This window comes from Mixophyes fleayi, chromosome 6, assembly GCF_038048845.1.
Source record: "Mixophyes fleayi isolate aMixFle1 chromosome 6, aMixFle1.hap1, whole genome shotgun sequence".
NCBI classification, from domain to species: Eukaryota; Metazoa; Chordata; class Amphibia; order Anura; family Limnodynastidae; genus Mixophyes; species Mixophyes fleayi.
The window spans coordinates 199,452,082-199,468,562 of NC_134407.1; the positions used below are offsets into that span (position 1 = coordinate 199,452,082).

General features: G+C 38.0%; 1 protein-coding gene across 1 annotated transcript in view; it reads right to left on the reverse strand.

Moving 5' to 3' along the window:
- Positions 1-2,063: 2,063 nt before the first annotated feature.
- LOC142095157 (myosin-4) overlaps positions 2,064-16,481 on the reverse strand; it is a 29,659-nt gene continuing 15,241 nt past the window's right edge. The window contains exons 13-40 of the mRNA XM_075177989.1: positions 15,488-15,606; positions 14,293-14,442; positions 13,942-14,112; positions 13,522-13,831; positions 13,108-13,178; positions 12,643-12,730; positions 12,438-12,555; positions 12,222-12,345; positions 11,983-12,119; positions 11,471-11,726; positions 10,841-11,083; positions 10,404-10,580; positions 10,176-10,321; positions 8,804-8,894; positions 8,330-8,719; positions 7,608-7,734; positions 7,259-7,377; positions 6,342-6,538; positions 5,939-6,122; positions 5,596-5,761; positions 5,188-5,312; positions 4,624-4,932; positions 4,332-4,535; positions 4,083-4,208; positions 3,785-3,955; positions 3,593-3,697; positions 3,083-3,178; positions 2,064-2,332 (exon numbers count right to left, since the gene is read on the reverse strand). Coding sequence (XP_075034090.1) covers positions 2,180-2,332; positions 3,083-3,178; positions 3,593-3,697; positions 3,785-3,955; positions 4,083-4,208; positions 4,332-4,535; positions 4,624-4,932; positions 5,188-5,312; positions 5,596-5,761; positions 5,939-6,122; positions 6,342-6,538; positions 7,259-7,377; positions 7,608-7,734; positions 8,330-8,719; positions 8,804-8,894; positions 10,176-10,321; positions 10,404-10,580; positions 10,841-11,083; positions 11,471-11,726; positions 11,983-12,119; positions 12,222-12,345; positions 12,438-12,555; positions 12,643-12,730; positions 13,108-13,178; positions 13,522-13,831; positions 13,942-14,112; positions 14,293-14,442; positions 15,488-15,606 — 4,673 coding nt within the window. The 3' untranslated portion in view covers positions 2,064-2,179. The remainder of the gene's footprint in view (positions 2,333-3,082; positions 3,179-3,592; positions 3,698-3,784; positions 3,956-4,082; positions 4,209-4,331; positions 4,536-4,623; positions 4,933-5,187; positions 5,313-5,595; positions 5,762-5,938; positions 6,123-6,341; positions 6,539-7,258; positions 7,378-7,607; positions 7,735-8,329; positions 8,720-8,803; positions 8,895-10,175; positions 10,322-10,403; positions 10,581-10,840; positions 11,084-11,470; positions 11,727-11,982; positions 12,120-12,221; positions 12,346-12,437; positions 12,556-12,642; positions 12,731-13,107; positions 13,179-13,521; positions 13,832-13,941; positions 14,113-14,292; positions 14,443-15,487; positions 15,607-16,481) is intronic.

Here is a 16,481-nt window from a genome sequence, read left to right on the forward strand (position 1 = left end):
TGCATACATACATACATACATACATACATACATACACACGCACTACCTATGTCCATTTAGATCATAATTCTTTAGGGAATTAGACAAACATCTGAATGTGTACAGATTAGTTTTCTTCATAGTTGGTTTCACAGGACATCTACTTATAGTAAAATATTTAACACCACAGATCTAGTAATAGAATCTTCCTTAAGCTGTATCAGACTGACATGCTATCCAGAATTTGACATTAAGGGATGGTGAAATCACTCTTGTATTTAAAGAGAAGTCTTCTGAGGTGGTGCCAGACTCCTACTGTAATGTCATTTTTTTTCCTCCTTAAGAAGTTCTAAGAAATTCTCTACACAATTTTAATATTTTTATTTTTATCATCATTGTGTGACTGTGAAATATGACAACATATGGGCTCAGCTATGGTAATGGTTTAATTGTACATCTCCTGGAAAAGTAGATACCATTCACATGTATATAATATATATAAAAGACTGAAGTCTTTAATGAAAGTGTCAAATCGTCTTTTCATTCTCAAAGCTCATTTACACTTCTGAAGTCCTATCGCATTCCTTAGTTTCTCTAGTACCTTTTAAAGACTTCCTACACTGCTCACACTGCCTTGTGCTACTCAAGAGATTATCTTTAATTTTTAATTATCCAAACTCTCCTGAATTTCTCAAATATTTATCAATATTTTAAGCCTCCTCATAATTAGTAAATCTCTCCTCTCCCCCTGTTCATCTCCCAGCCAATCTGTTAATCTTTCAAACCAATGAGTCCATTTCTAATCTGTACTGTTCTGAAGTCCCTATGTAACATCTCAGAGGGGTAAATGTATCAAGCTGCGAGTTTATAGTGGGTTTGAAAAGTGAAGATGTTGACTATAGCAACCAATCATATTCTAGCGAACATTTTGTAGAATGTTCTTAATAAATGATAGCTAGAATCTGATTGGTTGCTATAGGCAATATCTCCACTTTTCAAACCCACCGGAAATTTGCAGCTTGATACATTTACCCCAGAGACTTGTTTAAAATGATCATGTAAGAAACTTGACTAAACAATGCTATAACTTGGATATAGGCAGAGGTATTTTTAATACTTTGAAACTAAATTGGTTTAAAACATAGTCACTCTTTCATTCTTTTCACTCTGTATGTTTTTAAATATTCCGCTCTAAGCTTAGGATCTGGACCAAGAGAATATTTTAAATGAAGGAATAAGTTTTATTGATATTATTATTCTGATCACTTCAGTGCCCTATATAGAACATTCTTTTTCCCCCTTTTGGAACTTTTGCATAAGAACTTTTAATGTTCAGACAAATCTCTGCTGTGTAAAAAGGGGAAAACAATATAAAATTGAAGTCTGGAAAATGCTGTAAACACAAAGCAATCATTTAAATGTAGGTAATTGGCAAGAAGGAAGGCCCATTTGTACCAAATTCAGGAATAATAAAAATATATATATATTTTTTTTTAAAAAATACCAATCTTAGAAAGATCAGTTTCATCACAGTGATATTTTAAAGCTTATTAACAGTACTGTGTAGAAAACTCAGCAACTTCCGGCACTAAGGGGTAAATGTATCAAGCTGCGAGATTTCGGTAGGTTTCAAAAGATGATGTTGCCTACAGCAACCAATCAGATTATAGTTATCATTTTTTTAGTACATTCTATAAAATGATAGCTAGAATCTGATTGGTTGCTATAGGCAATATCTCCACTTTTCAAACCCACCGGAAACTGGCAGCTTGATACATTTACCCCTAGATGTAGTTTATTTTGTGGTGTGCTATGTCACACAAACTGAATAAATACAATATCATTATAAATGGATGCAACTACCATAGTGCTTGATTGAAAGACGTCCACAGATTAAATGTTTCAGTTGCATTATTACTGAAAAAAAAAAGAGCAAACAAAATGGCCATTAAATCATTAATGAGCTGGGTTTAATTTTCTACCCAACTTGTCTTGCTGGGGCATCATCATCATCATCATGCCATTTATATACCCGCAGGTTGCTGAAAATGTAGAGAAGATGAAGAAACACAGAGACGACCAAGTTCTTGCAAAGGTCTACATATTTATTTATTACTAGAAATTTAAGACGACATCAGTTAGTGACAAAGATTTCACATTATGTGCTTTTCTTCATTCACCTTGTGGCTCAGCCGTGCCCTCATTCTTCACTCTTTGAGATCTTGGTGACTTCTCGTGTTTTAGCCCTAAGCTTGTTGACCTGGGATTCGGCGATATCAGCGCGCTCTTCGGCTTCCTCCAGCTCATGCTGGACTTTGCGATACTTGGTCAGGTTGACATTTGCTTGCTCCTCCTAAGTTATTGAACAGAAGAAGATAAGTAATGTATGTATTTATCTCAAGGCATTATCTCAGCTGAACTCCTGGCCTTAAATATAAGGATCTAAAGATTGTTTTAATATTTTTAGTCGGAAACTAAAGGAAACATACAATGAAGAATATAGTTGAACACTTGAAAAATTATTATATAGTATAATATGCTCCCTCATATAATAATAACTATAATAAAAGTCCTCAATCAAATAAAGACATGAGGTTGCAGACAAAGAGTTCAGGGGTGACTTCTTACTTTTATAATCTACAGCAGAAGGTTGGTCATTATATATAATACACACGTGTTCCTAATGATTAATGAAGTGATCACACAGCTAGCCATTGATTATAAGTGATGACATCACTAAGCAAGGTTATTATAGATATTATTAATAGATTTTATATTAACTAAAATGATATGAATATAAATCTAAAGTTGGTCATAGGATGCAAAATGATCACAACATACATTTAGCCTACCAGGTTATCTAATAATCAGGGATGTAGGTCCTTAAGTCGATTTAATGATTCACTGGCTATTTTGGATCTTATGAATGGTAAGGATAGGTGAGTCTCATGGCAAACTAATTAGCTCTTGGTTGTGCAGCCACCCATAGTCATTATAATGGTCATGTTGCCATGTTCAGTTTATTTTGTCCTACATGCTGCAATGAGTTAAATTCCCACTAAAATGTGCTTAGGTTTTATCACAGGTCACAAAGTCAACTTACAGTCTCCTCAGTCTGCCTCTTGTAGGCCTTCACTTTGAGTTGGAGCTTGTCTACCAGGTCTTGGAGTCTCATGATATTCTTCTTGTCTTCTTCAGACTACATATATAATTAAGACGGAAGGTGGTAAATGGCAGCCAGAGTGTATGAATCAATGGGTTTGAAAAGGTCTCGTATGTACTTCAAGGATTTCAATTAACATTTTGTAATTAAAAGGAAAAGATCTACATTTATAAGAAGACATTTGGGCTCATTTATTAACACTGCATTTAGGTACGAAATCGGCAATAAGCCATAGCAACTAATTGGTAGCTGTGACTAAGTGCAAATTTTGCATCCACATAGAATGTTCATAAATGTGTCTATAGAGATTTGACACATGGGGCTATATTAAAGGCGATAGACTAAATACTCAAATGGGCAGAGAAGAACAATATTTTCAAACAAAATGTAATATTGTTGTCTAATAGTTAGAAATAAAACCTATGTAATATTGTGGCACAAGGTACAAACCTGGTATGTGAGCTCCTTCACTCGTCTTTCATATTTACGGACGCCCTTAATGGCTTCTGAGCTGCGTTTCTGCTCAGCCTCAAATTCATTTTCAAGTTCCCTCACCTAAAAATAAATAAAGCTCAACAATATAGGAAGGTGATGGTAAAACTGGTTTTACATTGACTGCTTGAGTACGTTCTTACTACACACCCTGGCCTCCAATTTCTGGATCTGCTTCTTTCCTCCCTTAAGGGCCAGTTGTTCAGCTTCATCTAGACGTAGCTGAAGATCCTTCACAGTCTGGTCAAGGTTCTTCTTCATCCTCTCAAGATGAGCGCTGGTGTCCTGCTCCTTCTTCAGTTCCTCAGCCATCATTGCAGCCTAAAAGTACAGAAATTTTAAGCAAGATAATACATAAACATTTTAGAATCTAGTTTAAATACCACTCTGTATTTCAGCAAATTAGAGAAAGTTACCCTGGTCACATAACAAAAATTCTGTTACTTACATCAGTAATTGCCTTCTTGGCTTTATCTTCTGCATTGCGAGCTTCCTGTATGGCTTCCTCCACCTCTGTCTGCAGCTGAGCAATGTCACTTTCCAGCTTCTTCCTTGTGTTGATCAAGCTTGTGTTCTGTATTAAAATGATGGTTAAGTTCAAAGTTAACAAACGTTCTTAAGTTGATGTATGTCCCAGCTACCCAAGCCGGTTACCGCACAGGTTTTGCATTTGTTAGAGTGACGACGTGGTTATTACCTGTGAGTGTAAGAGTTGAACACGTTCATTGACATCCAGCAGCTCTTGCTCTGCCACCTTCCTGCTCCTCTCTGTCTGTTCTAGAGCTGCCCTCATTTCTTCTATCTCAGACTGCATCAGGTTTGCTCTACGCTCAACGATGGCCAGCTGTTCTTTCAGATCTTCTTGGGTTCTGAGGGAGTCATCTAAGTGAATTTGGACATCCTGTGGGAAGTAAGCATAAAAGAATATGAAGTAAGGAAGCTTGTGGTCCAAATATCATCTTCCACCCATTTGCATTACAGTTGTCTACCTTAAGCAAACTCTGGACATTTCTCAGCTGCTTCTGAGACTCTGCAGCCTGGCGGTTGGCATGGCTCAGCTGGACCTCCATTTCATTAAGATCTCCCTCCATCTTCTTCTTCAACCTCAGAGCATCATTCCTGCTCCTGATTTCTGCATCCAGGGAGCTTTGCATGGACTCCACCACTCTGATATGGTTCCTCTTCAGCTGATCGATTTCCTCATCTTTCTCTGCAATCTTCCGGTCAATATCTGATTTCACTTGGTTAAGCTCCAGCTGAATTCTAAGGATCTTTCCTTCCTCATGTTCAAGAGACGCCTGTGGGGTTGGAAGAAATGAAGACAAGTTATAGATTTTGTTTGGTGTTGAGTTCCTCCTTGTCTTAGATAACATTGAAGTGATGATGGAACATAAAAAACTTTTATTTACCAGGATTGAGGTCATGCAACTTGTCCATGTTAATAAATTACTTAATTATAGCTCAGTTAACAACAATCCATCTGCATCTTATTGGCAATGAAATCTCTATATTAGAAGTCATCACCATGAACATAAAGTTAGCTGAATAAATACCTCTGCTTCCTCTAGCGCTGTCTGAATTTCACTCTTCTCTTGTTCAAGTTGTTTTTTGGCCTTTTCCACTTCATGTAGTGTCTTGGTGCTTTCTGATACTTGTTCAGTAAGGTCACAAATCTCCTCTGAATGAGAAAAATAAAAAATGACTTGTATCTCTGGTATTATTTATGCCAACATCGATATTTGAGTCACATGACTCAACGAGGTAGCCAAAGACAAACTTTGAATCAACCATAACAAAGGCAAATGCAGGATTTGTAGAGGGGGGTTTCCACACTACGCCACCAGTGGGCGTGACCAGCATGCATGGGGGCGTGGCTATAATATTAGATAGTGCTTGGCTGCTCTCCAACTCTTACTATCCTTATAATTAGCCAATGGGATTAGTTATAAGACAGTTCTCACGTTGCAGATTCTTGTTCTCTCGCTTGATGGTTTCCAGGTGGTCCATTGATTCTTCATAGGCGTTCTTCATCTTGAAAAGCTCGGTGCTCAAAGACCGGGCTTCTTTCAGAGAAGCTTCCAGCTCAGCCTGTGATTCCTCAAACTTCTGCTTCCATTCGGCCAGAATCTAGAGGACATGGCAAGAATGGAAAACAAAACTGAGCTCCATGTAAAGAAAATTATTTTTTCTTTGGAATACTTGCAATTGGAAAATTTCCTGATAAATAATCTGCAAATAAGTCCGGGATAAAATGAAAAGCTCGAAACAAAGAAACCAAACATTTTCATTGGTTTACTTTTGTACCTTGTCAAAGTTCTTCTGCTTCTTGTCCAGAGCAGCACATGCACTGTTTGACCTCTCCACGTCAACCATGAGATCCTCAACTTCATTCTGCAGCCTCTGTTTGGTCTTCTCCAGGGAAGCACACTTGGAATTTACAGCCTCAATCTGTTCCTCGGCATCTTGTAATCTCTGGGCCAGCTTCTTCCTGAGTTAAAAAAATTCATGCATACATAGGTAACTTACTCAACTTTGAAATTAACCTCATAACCTCATTCACATTGTAAAGACACAATTTTGAATTGACCAAGATTATGGATATATTTTATATCTATATGAGTATTCAAAATATATAAGATTGTGTATATTAAATTATATATATATATATATATATATATATATATATATATATACTGATAATACATACTTGGCTTCTTCCAGCTCCTCTGTGCGCTGAATGGCGTCTGTCTCGTACTTTGTTCTCCATTGGGCTACCTCTCCATTGGCCTTGGATAATGAACGCTGTAGCTCAGCTTTACCTTCCACCTCCTCCTCATATTGCTCCCTTAGCAGGTCGCAGTCATGGCGACTGGACTGCAAGCTGTGTGCGAGGGCATTCTTGGCCTAACAGACAAGGGACATTCCTATATTATTTTGGTTTAACACACAACATTATTAAAAACAATAATAGTAATTGACCCCGTGAGTAACGCAGGAGATGACTGTAAATAATTATACTTGGCAATATTTTAAAATAACTTCCAGGAACACCGCTGTTAGGCAGATCTAAGAGGAGCACAGAGGACTACAGCACACATTTTAATATATTTAAAAAATTGCATTTTTTTCAACAGGACAAGAATAGTTATATATTGTACATTTAGTCAGTAGTGAAAAGTAGGGACATTTCCAGGGGAAAAACCCCTTAAAACCTAGGACTGTCCGTGAAAATTAGGGACACTGGACAACCATGTGTCTTCATTATGGATGTATAATAAACAAGTGAAACTTATATAATGTATACATTTATGTAGATTATATTCATAGATCTAACACTTATTGCATTTATGAATTCCATGCAGCATTAACCTGCTACCTGGGCCTATTGCTGCCCCTCCCCCATGCATCCTGCCACTTGGCTCCGCCCCAGTCCCTAATACATGCCTCGGCCTGTTACCTGACACCACCCCAACCCCTCCCCATGCAGACTACTGTCACTTAAAATTAACCATATTTGTCAAGACCATCTATTCTGAAAACACGCTCCAGTACCCATCAGAGAATATCACACAGAGTTAACTAGTTTCATCTGTAAATATCGGAATGTGTGGATATGTTCCACACCTTAGACTCCTCCTCCAGTTGTCTCTTCAGCTCTTCAATCTGCTGAGTGAAAGCCTGCTTGCCTCTAGACAGCTGAGTGATGAGGGAATCCCGTTCTTCCAGTTGGCGGGAGTATTCACCTGTTCAAAAAATGTATTGGTTGTTTACGCTAAATGAATAACATTAGATGCGAAACATTTAGGTACTGCAAGCTACTATCCAGTTGGTGAAAATAGACTTCCTAGCTGGAATTTTGGGATGTGTGAACATCTAGCTTTTCACAAAAAAAGTTATAACTGAATAGAGAACAGATATGGTGGCATTATGGGAATTTACAAAGACTGTAAAGTTACTTTTACATTATGCTTACCATTTTCAGTTTGCAGACGGGCTCTTTGAGCACTGATGTCATTAATCTGTCTCTGATGTTCTTCCTCCTTGGTCTTAACTTCACTCAGTTGATCTTCTAGTGTGCGGCAAATCTTCTCATAGTTGGCCTGTAGATGACACAAAGCAGCCAATAAGTCTACTAATCAGTTTATAGTTTACAGCTGGAAATAGGAGCTTAAGTCTCTCCAGCTGCCTACCATTCACCATCCTCGTCCCTTTCATCATGTACTAATAACGTCAAGATCGGAATGTTCAAAAAAATTAGAGCACGTGAATATTCTGATCTTCAAGTTATGAGTTGGCCTTGAGCTACTGCTTGTGAGCAGCTACTTGTTTGACCAGAAATGTCAGGACAATATACAGTACATATTATACTGAAGTAAATATCAAATAACTGGCTAAAGAGGTAATCCTCCTTCTTGTGTGCATAAAAACAATATTGTAGCATAATCCTGTACCATTACCCTGCCCATTCCTTTTTGCATTCATTATTTAATTTAACTGTCAATCCAGCAACTGCAAGCATATGGTGCTCAGGCAGACCATAAATGATGTTGTCCACTTTCGGCAAGCCCTTAAAAGTGAACAATGACTTTAAGAGATGACATAATAGCCTATAAGACAGCCTGTGTAGGGAAAAAAATCATGTCTATAATTTTTTACCGAAATTCTGGAAATTTCACCATTTCAGAACTTTATTACCTTTGCTTTGGAAACTGTCTCCATGTTGCTGGCTAGATCGTCAATCTCCATCTTAAGTTCACTTTTTTCTTTCTCTAGTTTCTGTTTGACACGCTGAAGGTTATCAATTTGTTCTCCAAGCTCAGCGGAGCTGTCAGCGTGCTTCTTTCGCAGAGCGGCAGCGGTGGCTTCATGCTGTAAAGTGGCCTCCTCCAGGTCACGTCGCATCTTCTGGAATTCTGCCTCGCGCTTCTTGTTCATCTCAATCTGAGCAGAGGTCGCGCCACCGGCTTCTTCCAATCGCTCGCTGATCTCTTCAAGCTCTCTGGAAAGGTCTGAACGTTGCTTCTCTGCCTTAGCGCGAGCTGCGCGTTCTGCCTCAATTTCTTCTTCAAGCTCCTCAATACGGGCCTTGGATTTAACAATTTGGACTATAAGCAAGAGCTTGTTTATATTGACTGTGATTGACTATTAAATATTTAAAGTGAATTATACCTGTAGTTCTTTAATCTTCTTCTGTAATTGTACACCAAGTACCTGTTCATCCTCAATTCTGCTCAGAAATTGGCTAATTTCAAAATCTTTCCTATAGCAAAATTGGACATGTGTTAGTCATTAGGAAAATTGCAAAATACACACAGTACTTTCAGACGTCCAAAACTCAAAAGCATTGCATGATGAGACAGGACAGTACATTTAGATCTATCGATTTGCACTAGGTACTAACGTCTAGAAAGTTTACAGTAATTTAAACATGATAGCGTTAAAAACCAGCCTCTTTATGCAAAACTCTGTTGTGCAAGGTTGCAGTGAACACAAGATTCTCAATGCACCCTAGATTTTCATATTGCTAAATTTACAGGAATAACAACAGCACACCCTCACAGGCCTATTTAAAATAAAACATTTGCAACTGAGATTGGAGACATATTGCTAAAGAGCAGACTAGGGGGTAAATGTATCAAGCTGCAAATTTCCAGTGGGCCTGAAAAGTGGAGATGTTGCCTATAGCAACCAAACAGGTTCTAGCTATCATTTTGTAGAATGTACTAAATAAATGATAACCAGAATCTGACTGGTTGCTATAGGCAACATCTCCACTTTTCAAACCTGCTTGATACATTTGCCCCTAGAACTCATTTGGAATGATATTACCGGCACACTCTCACAGGTCTTAGATTGCTCAGAAAGTCATGTCAAGATCAGAGTGAAGCCCTACATCCATGTAAAGAAAGTAAGTTTTAAATTCATCACAGTGAAGGAATCTCCAAAGTAATGCCACCATGAACTGGAAAACGAAGCAACAAAACATGACGAGCAGTTACCACAATAAGGCAAGGGCCCAAGGAGCGTATCACATACATTGAACAGAAGGGAATAACAATATACTTCAGATATACCTTCTGGTCGCTAATTGTAACTACATTCTACACGCAGTTAAATGCTGACTGTTTTTTCATGTAACACACAAATACTTGATAGCTTATTTGTACACTGAAATTTAAAGTTGATATGTGTGTGTTACATGAAAAAACAGTCAGTATTTAACTTATGTGCAAAACAGAACACTCATTTGCACCCCTTGCATTGTAACATGGTTTAGGAGACTGAAATAAGGATCCTCTTCATTTAAGATCCTTAATGAATCAGGCCCCTGCTTCTTTACACAGATACAGGGCAGGAACTGTCAGAAAAATAAGACACATCTTTACCCCAGCATAAAAAAGTAAAGGTTTGTAAATATTATCTCACTGCTAACACTGCAATAACGGTAGACATCATCATTTATTATTTATAAACCTGTCAGTTGGCACACACAATATAAAATTTAAGTCACTTTTTTGTGTGTGTGTGTGTGTAAACCTACTTTTTAAGTTTCTCTTCCATCTGTTGCCTATCATTTTCTATATCCATGATGGTTTCCTGAGCTAATTTGAGATCACCCTCAAGTTTCCTCTTAGATCTTTCAAGGTCCATGCGCAGTTTTTTTTCTTGTTCCAGTGATCCCTCAAGCTACAAGAAATGGGGGGAACATATTAGCAATCTGATTGTAAAACCTTAAGCCGACGGGTTTAAGTCTGATGAGTCTACTCACATCATCAACTTGCTGTTCAAGTTTGGTCTTGGCTTTGGTCAACGAGTTGACTTTGTCTTCTTCAGCCTGGAGGTCATCAAGAGTTTGCTGGTGAGCTTCTTGCAGAGCTTTCTTCTCTTTTGTAAGTTTAGCAATGTTCTCATCCAAAACGGCCATCTCCTCTGTGAGGTTTTTAACCTTTTTGGGAAAGGAAATCAGAATTACTTTATAGGTCCTCTTAACCGGTGTATTTTTACCATATGTCCTCATTAAACAGTTATGGTGTGAGATAACTTTAGCTGGTAACAACATTCTGCATAGTATGCCATACAATGTCTATACAATGTTGAACCTTGCTGAATTGTCATAGAAGTGTCTTTATGTTGTATGTTCCTTCTCCTAGAATGTATAAATCCTTAAAAGGGTTATTGTTTGCTGCTGTAAATAAAATGACTTACCTTATTTTCTGTAGCATGTTTCTCCTTCTCAACCTTGGCCAAAGTCAACTCAAGGTCGTCAATGTCCTTCTTGAGCTCGGAACACTCGTCCTCCAGTTTCCTCTTCTTGGCGGTCAACTCAGCATTTGACTCTTCCTCATCCTCCAGCCTCTCGTTAAACTCCTTGATCTTTGCCTCCAACTGGATTTTAGTTTTGATCAACTGATCACATCTCTCCTCTGCATCTGTTAAGTTTTCAGATTCCTGGGTGGAAGTAAAAGCACTTTTAGTGTTTATGATAGGTAAAAACATTAACACTGCATTATAAAATATAAAAAAAACTATGCCGTATGTTGGATCCAAGATGTGCGAAAGCAACATAAGCATTATTATATAGAAAGTGTATTAAATGATTCAGCTATGATATGTCTTTGAGAGAAGATCACCATTCTAGTGAAAACCAAGTTACTCCTTCAGTTGGGTCATCTCATGCAAACAATAATGAAATCACCAATGTATATTATAAGTTCTGATTGAATAAAGTTCAGCAGTGCCATGGAACAGTAACATGTAACTAAAAAAAATTTGGTGTTCGAGGATTTAGAATGCTTCTAAAGATATGTTTTGCAAAAAAGCGTAGAGGAGACTCACAGACTGCACTTGGAGCTGCAAGTCATTTTTCTCTTGGCTAATTTTAACCATTTTCTCCTCCAGCTCCTTCCTTTTTGCTTCTGACTTGGTCAGAGCCTCCTTTGTCTTCGCAAACTCTTCCTTCATGTTCTGCATTTCCTTCTCCGACTCGGCACTCTTCAGAAGAGGTTTAATCTTGAAGTAGAGTTTCATCCATGGCCAATGTTTGACGTTCATGAATGCACGGATGTTATATTGAATGCTAAACAATGCTTCTCTATAAAGTAAGACAAAGGAAGGGATTGTCAACAGACATGATCATTTTTAAATCTTAATGAGACTTACAATTGTTTAGTTTCACTAAATGTTGTCTCACACTAAACATATACATAATTAGTTTGTAGTTGTCTACTCTTATTAACAGAAATACAAAAATACTGAGATAATAATGACTCCAAAATGTCAAACATGAGAAGTCGCAATGCCACAAAATATACATGGTTGTCCATTTTATTCTTTCTATAATCTAATACCTCCTTTCCATCATCTTCTTAAATTCCACTCTCATAAGGTATCCCCTACACATAGCCTGTGTACGGGTGATGATTTGTGCCAACCGGTCATCTCGCATTTCTTCTAGTGTCCCCAGCAGACCAGCTTTAAAGAACACCTTCAGATATTGCAGATATAACATTGTTTTAAATTAATACAACAAAGGTATATTTTGGATGATAGTATAAAAATATACATAAATGGAGTCACAAATATGCACCTTTGTGTGTCCAAATCTGTACTGTGTGTGGTCAATGTCGATGGATCCAAGAAGCTTCTCTGAAGCCTTTTTGCTGTCAATAAACTGGCCTTCTGGAATAGCGGATGCATTTAAGATTTTATATCTGGAAATGCAAATGCAAATTTTGGATTATTGAGTTAGATTTGTATTTTAAGAATAATAAATAATTCTGTTTTACCAGAACATTTGATGTACCTCTGCTTGAAGTCTCCGTACTGGATTCTGCTGGGGAAACCTTTTCTGCAGATCCTGATTCCCTCCAGCACACCATTGCACCTCAGCTGATGCAGTACCAGATCGTGTTCCATTGCACCTTTAGGAAAGGATATTGGGGACATTAGGAGACACTTCAAGTATACTTGTACGGCTTACTCAACAAAAAACATCTTGTGGCTCTTACCTGGAGTTTTAGTCTCATTGGGGATAAGGCAACGTACAAAGTGAGGGTGTGTTGTCCTAAGGTTGCTCATCAGTTTGTTTAAATTTTCCTGTAACAAATGGGAGATAATTATCACTGGTTAATAACCTGTCTGAAACATACTGCATAAACAGTATATATCTCAACCAGTTACTGACCAAAAGTCCATGTCTATACCAGTATAGACCTCCTTAGTGTGTTCAGTCTCTGTGCCCTTATATCTAGACAAAACTAGTTGTTTATACAAATAATACTAGTGGAGGATTATGGGTATAATAAAACCACTTGTACCATTATATTACTTTAGCAAATGATCCTGGATGTTGGTTGATGTAGATGTGTCATTTTAGAATGGAGTGTGTGGGATTTAGTTTGTAAGTGTGTTATTTTATATAGCTGGGGGCACTGTGTTTACCACATATGTGTGCGTTTACTTTGGTTACTTACCCGGAAAAGGGCAGATACTGTCTGGAAAGAGGAACCCTTCTTTTTGCCACCTTTCTTTCCACTGGCAGCTTCTATCGTATAAAAAGACATTCTTTTTAAGTTAGGCTATATTTATATTAACTTCCATCATTTTGTTGCATTTGAAATAAACTTGGTGGTCATTCTGTCAATCCTTTCACTAATTTTCTTTACCATTGTTTTTTTGAGTTCAGTGGTCCATAAACTGTACCACTAATTATCATAATCAAACTAAATTCAATACTGCATGCAACAAGCCTTCCTCAAAAAAAGGATACATACTACTTAAATCATTGAAAGGACTAGAAAACTAGTCCTAGAAAAAATAACTCTTCTTTTAGACATAACACTGTAGACCATGCTTTTAGTTAACAGCATGCATATCATTTTTCTAACCTGCGTCAGCTGTTGCATAGCTGGAAAAAAGGTAGGCCAAGGTTTTCATAGAAGACTTCTGGTAGAGGCCAATGACTGTTTCATTCAGTGGGTCCTTGTTCTTGTCAAGCCATCCAGTGATGTTGTAATCCACCGTCCCAGCATAGTGGACCAGCGAGAAGTGGGCTTCGGCTTTACCTTTGGCAGGTTTTGGTTTCTGGAAGTTGTTGGACTTGCCGAGATGTTGGTCATACAGCTTGTTCTTGAATGAAGTGTCTGTAGCCTTGGGGAACATGCACTCCTCTTCAAGGATGGAGAAGATGCCCATTGGCTACATAGAACATAACATAAAGGTTTAATTGGCAATACATTCATGACTTATTCAAATGGAAAAATCATTTAGCTTCCGGTAATAACATATCTGAGAAATGGGCAAAATACCTTCTCAATAAGCTCAATGCAGGCAGCCAAGTCCATGCCGAAGTCGATGAACTCCCACTCGATTCCTTCCTTCTTATACTCCTCTTGTTCAAGCACAAACATGTGATGGTTGAAGAACTGTTGCAGTTTCTCGTTGGTGAAGTTAATGCAAAGTTGTTCTAAGCTGTTGTACTGAAGAAACATATAACAATTCATTGATGATGATTAATGATCTCCTGTATCCAATCAATACAATTTAACAAAGGAGGCATTAGGACATTGATTTGGGAGCAAGTTGACACAAGCAGGGTTTTTATTTTGTAATTATGCTACTCTTGTTCATTGGGTTAATACAACACAAAGATCACCTACATCAAAGATTTCAAATCCAGCAATGTCCAGGACACCAATGAAATGCTGTCTTGGCTGCTTTGTGTCCAACTGTTCATTGATTCTTGTGACCATCCATAAGAACATCTTCTCGTAGACTGCTTTTCCCAAGGCGCCAACATTGTTGTGTACCTGGTAAAAGATTCAAAGGCTCAAATAACTCCCTTGTCATGATTTTAGTTCTAGTAGCGTAACACAAAGATATTTCTGTTTGTACACTGGCCTTCTATAAATATGTCTTAGCATTAAAGGTACATTATGAGCTTATTATAACAATAATATTTGTTAAATTCCTGTTGAAGAAAACCAAGGACCATTATTACATCTCGGTAATTTAAAGCACCTTGGTATTTGCTTATAAAAATGTTTCCAATTATGTAGTTGTTTTTTATAGATCCATCACAGAACCCAAAACCATAGCTGACTATACACATTCCAATCTGGTCATACAGGACAACAGCTGAAAGAGAAGATTTGTGGTCAATTTGACTGCAATCTTGAAGGTCAAATTGTGACAGACTCAGTAGCTTGGTTGGTGTAGTTCGTGTCTTATCAGCTAAAGAACCCGGCGTCGATCACGGCACTGAGTCATGAGTTCAATTCAGACTATTGCCCTATATGTGTTGAGTTTGTATGTTTTTCCGTGTTTGCGTGAGTTTCCTCCGGGTGCTCCGGTTTCCTCTCACAGTCCACAAACATACTGGTAGGTGGACCCTAGTGTGTGTTGTAGGGAATTTTAGATTGTAAGCTCCAATGGGGCAGGGACTGATGTGAATGACTACATATCCTCTGTACAGAGCTGTATAATATGATTGGCACTATATATATAAAGTATAATAAATAATAATAATAATAATAATAATAATAATAATAAAGGCAGATGCAGTCATCGGTCAATATGATATTTCATCTGACCCAATCAAAAATCCACTTGATCAGTTGTTGATTGGAATTATAATCATTTTAGATCCACTCACACTGAATGAACTTTGGCCAATTGGATCTTAACTCCAACAAATTCATTACCTATGGATAACTTTAAAACCATACCTGCAGCAGTTGAAGATGATGACATTATCTAATTTCCTTAACACATCTGAACCATAGAAGTGTGGAAAATATTGGTGGTTTAGTGCTAATCACTGAAAGTGGTCACAGTGGTAAAAAGGACACTTACCTGTTGAACAGTCTGGCCTTTAGTGACATATTCATTTCCGACTTTGACTCTGGGGTAACAGAGCGCTTTAAGAAGCTCTGAGGAGTTTAGATTCATCAGGTAGGCAACCTTATCGGCAACTGGAAGAACAATAGACACATTAATCACAGGTCCCATCATTACAGTGCAAGAAAAGTGAAAATAGTTCATCAGACTAAAGCCGCAACAAAATGCAGTAACTGCAGATAAAAAATTATAATAATAATCTGTTAGATCTTGAAGCCAACAATAAGACTATAGCCATCTTACACACGAGGTCAGGGTTTCCCAAATCCAGTCCTTGGGGAGCCCTAACAGTGCAGGTTTTCTATGTCATAAGTGACATAATTAATGCCACCTGTGGAGCTGTTACAATGTCAGTAAGTAATGAATACACCTGTGCTCCAGCAAGGAGATATTGAAAACATGCACTGTTAGGGCTCCCGAAAGACTGGATTTGGGACTTCTGTCTTAGGTTGTTGTAGATAGGTAGTGAAACACGTCACCTACATGTTATGGATATTGCCTTCTGGGTAGCTCAATAAAACAACAACATCATCATCATCATCATTTATTTATATAGCGCCACTAATTCCGCAGTGCTGTACAGAGAACTCACTCACATCAGTCCCTGCCCCATTGGGGCTTACATTCTAAATTCCCTAACACACACACACACAGACAGACACACAGACTAGGGTCAATTTGTTAGCAGCCAATTAACCTACCAGTATGTTTTTGGAGTGTGGGAGAAAACCGGAGCACCCGGAGGAAACCCGCGCAAACACGGGGAGAACATACAAACTCCTCACATATAAGTACATGGTCGGGAATTGAACTCATGACCCCAGTGCTGTGAGGCAGAAGTGCTAACCACTTAGCCACCGTGCTGCCCAATATATGTAGGCCTGTGCATGTTGGTTTTATGGTTTTTGTTAAATCTGGTTTTCAGCCCTAATCAATCCAATCCCATTGG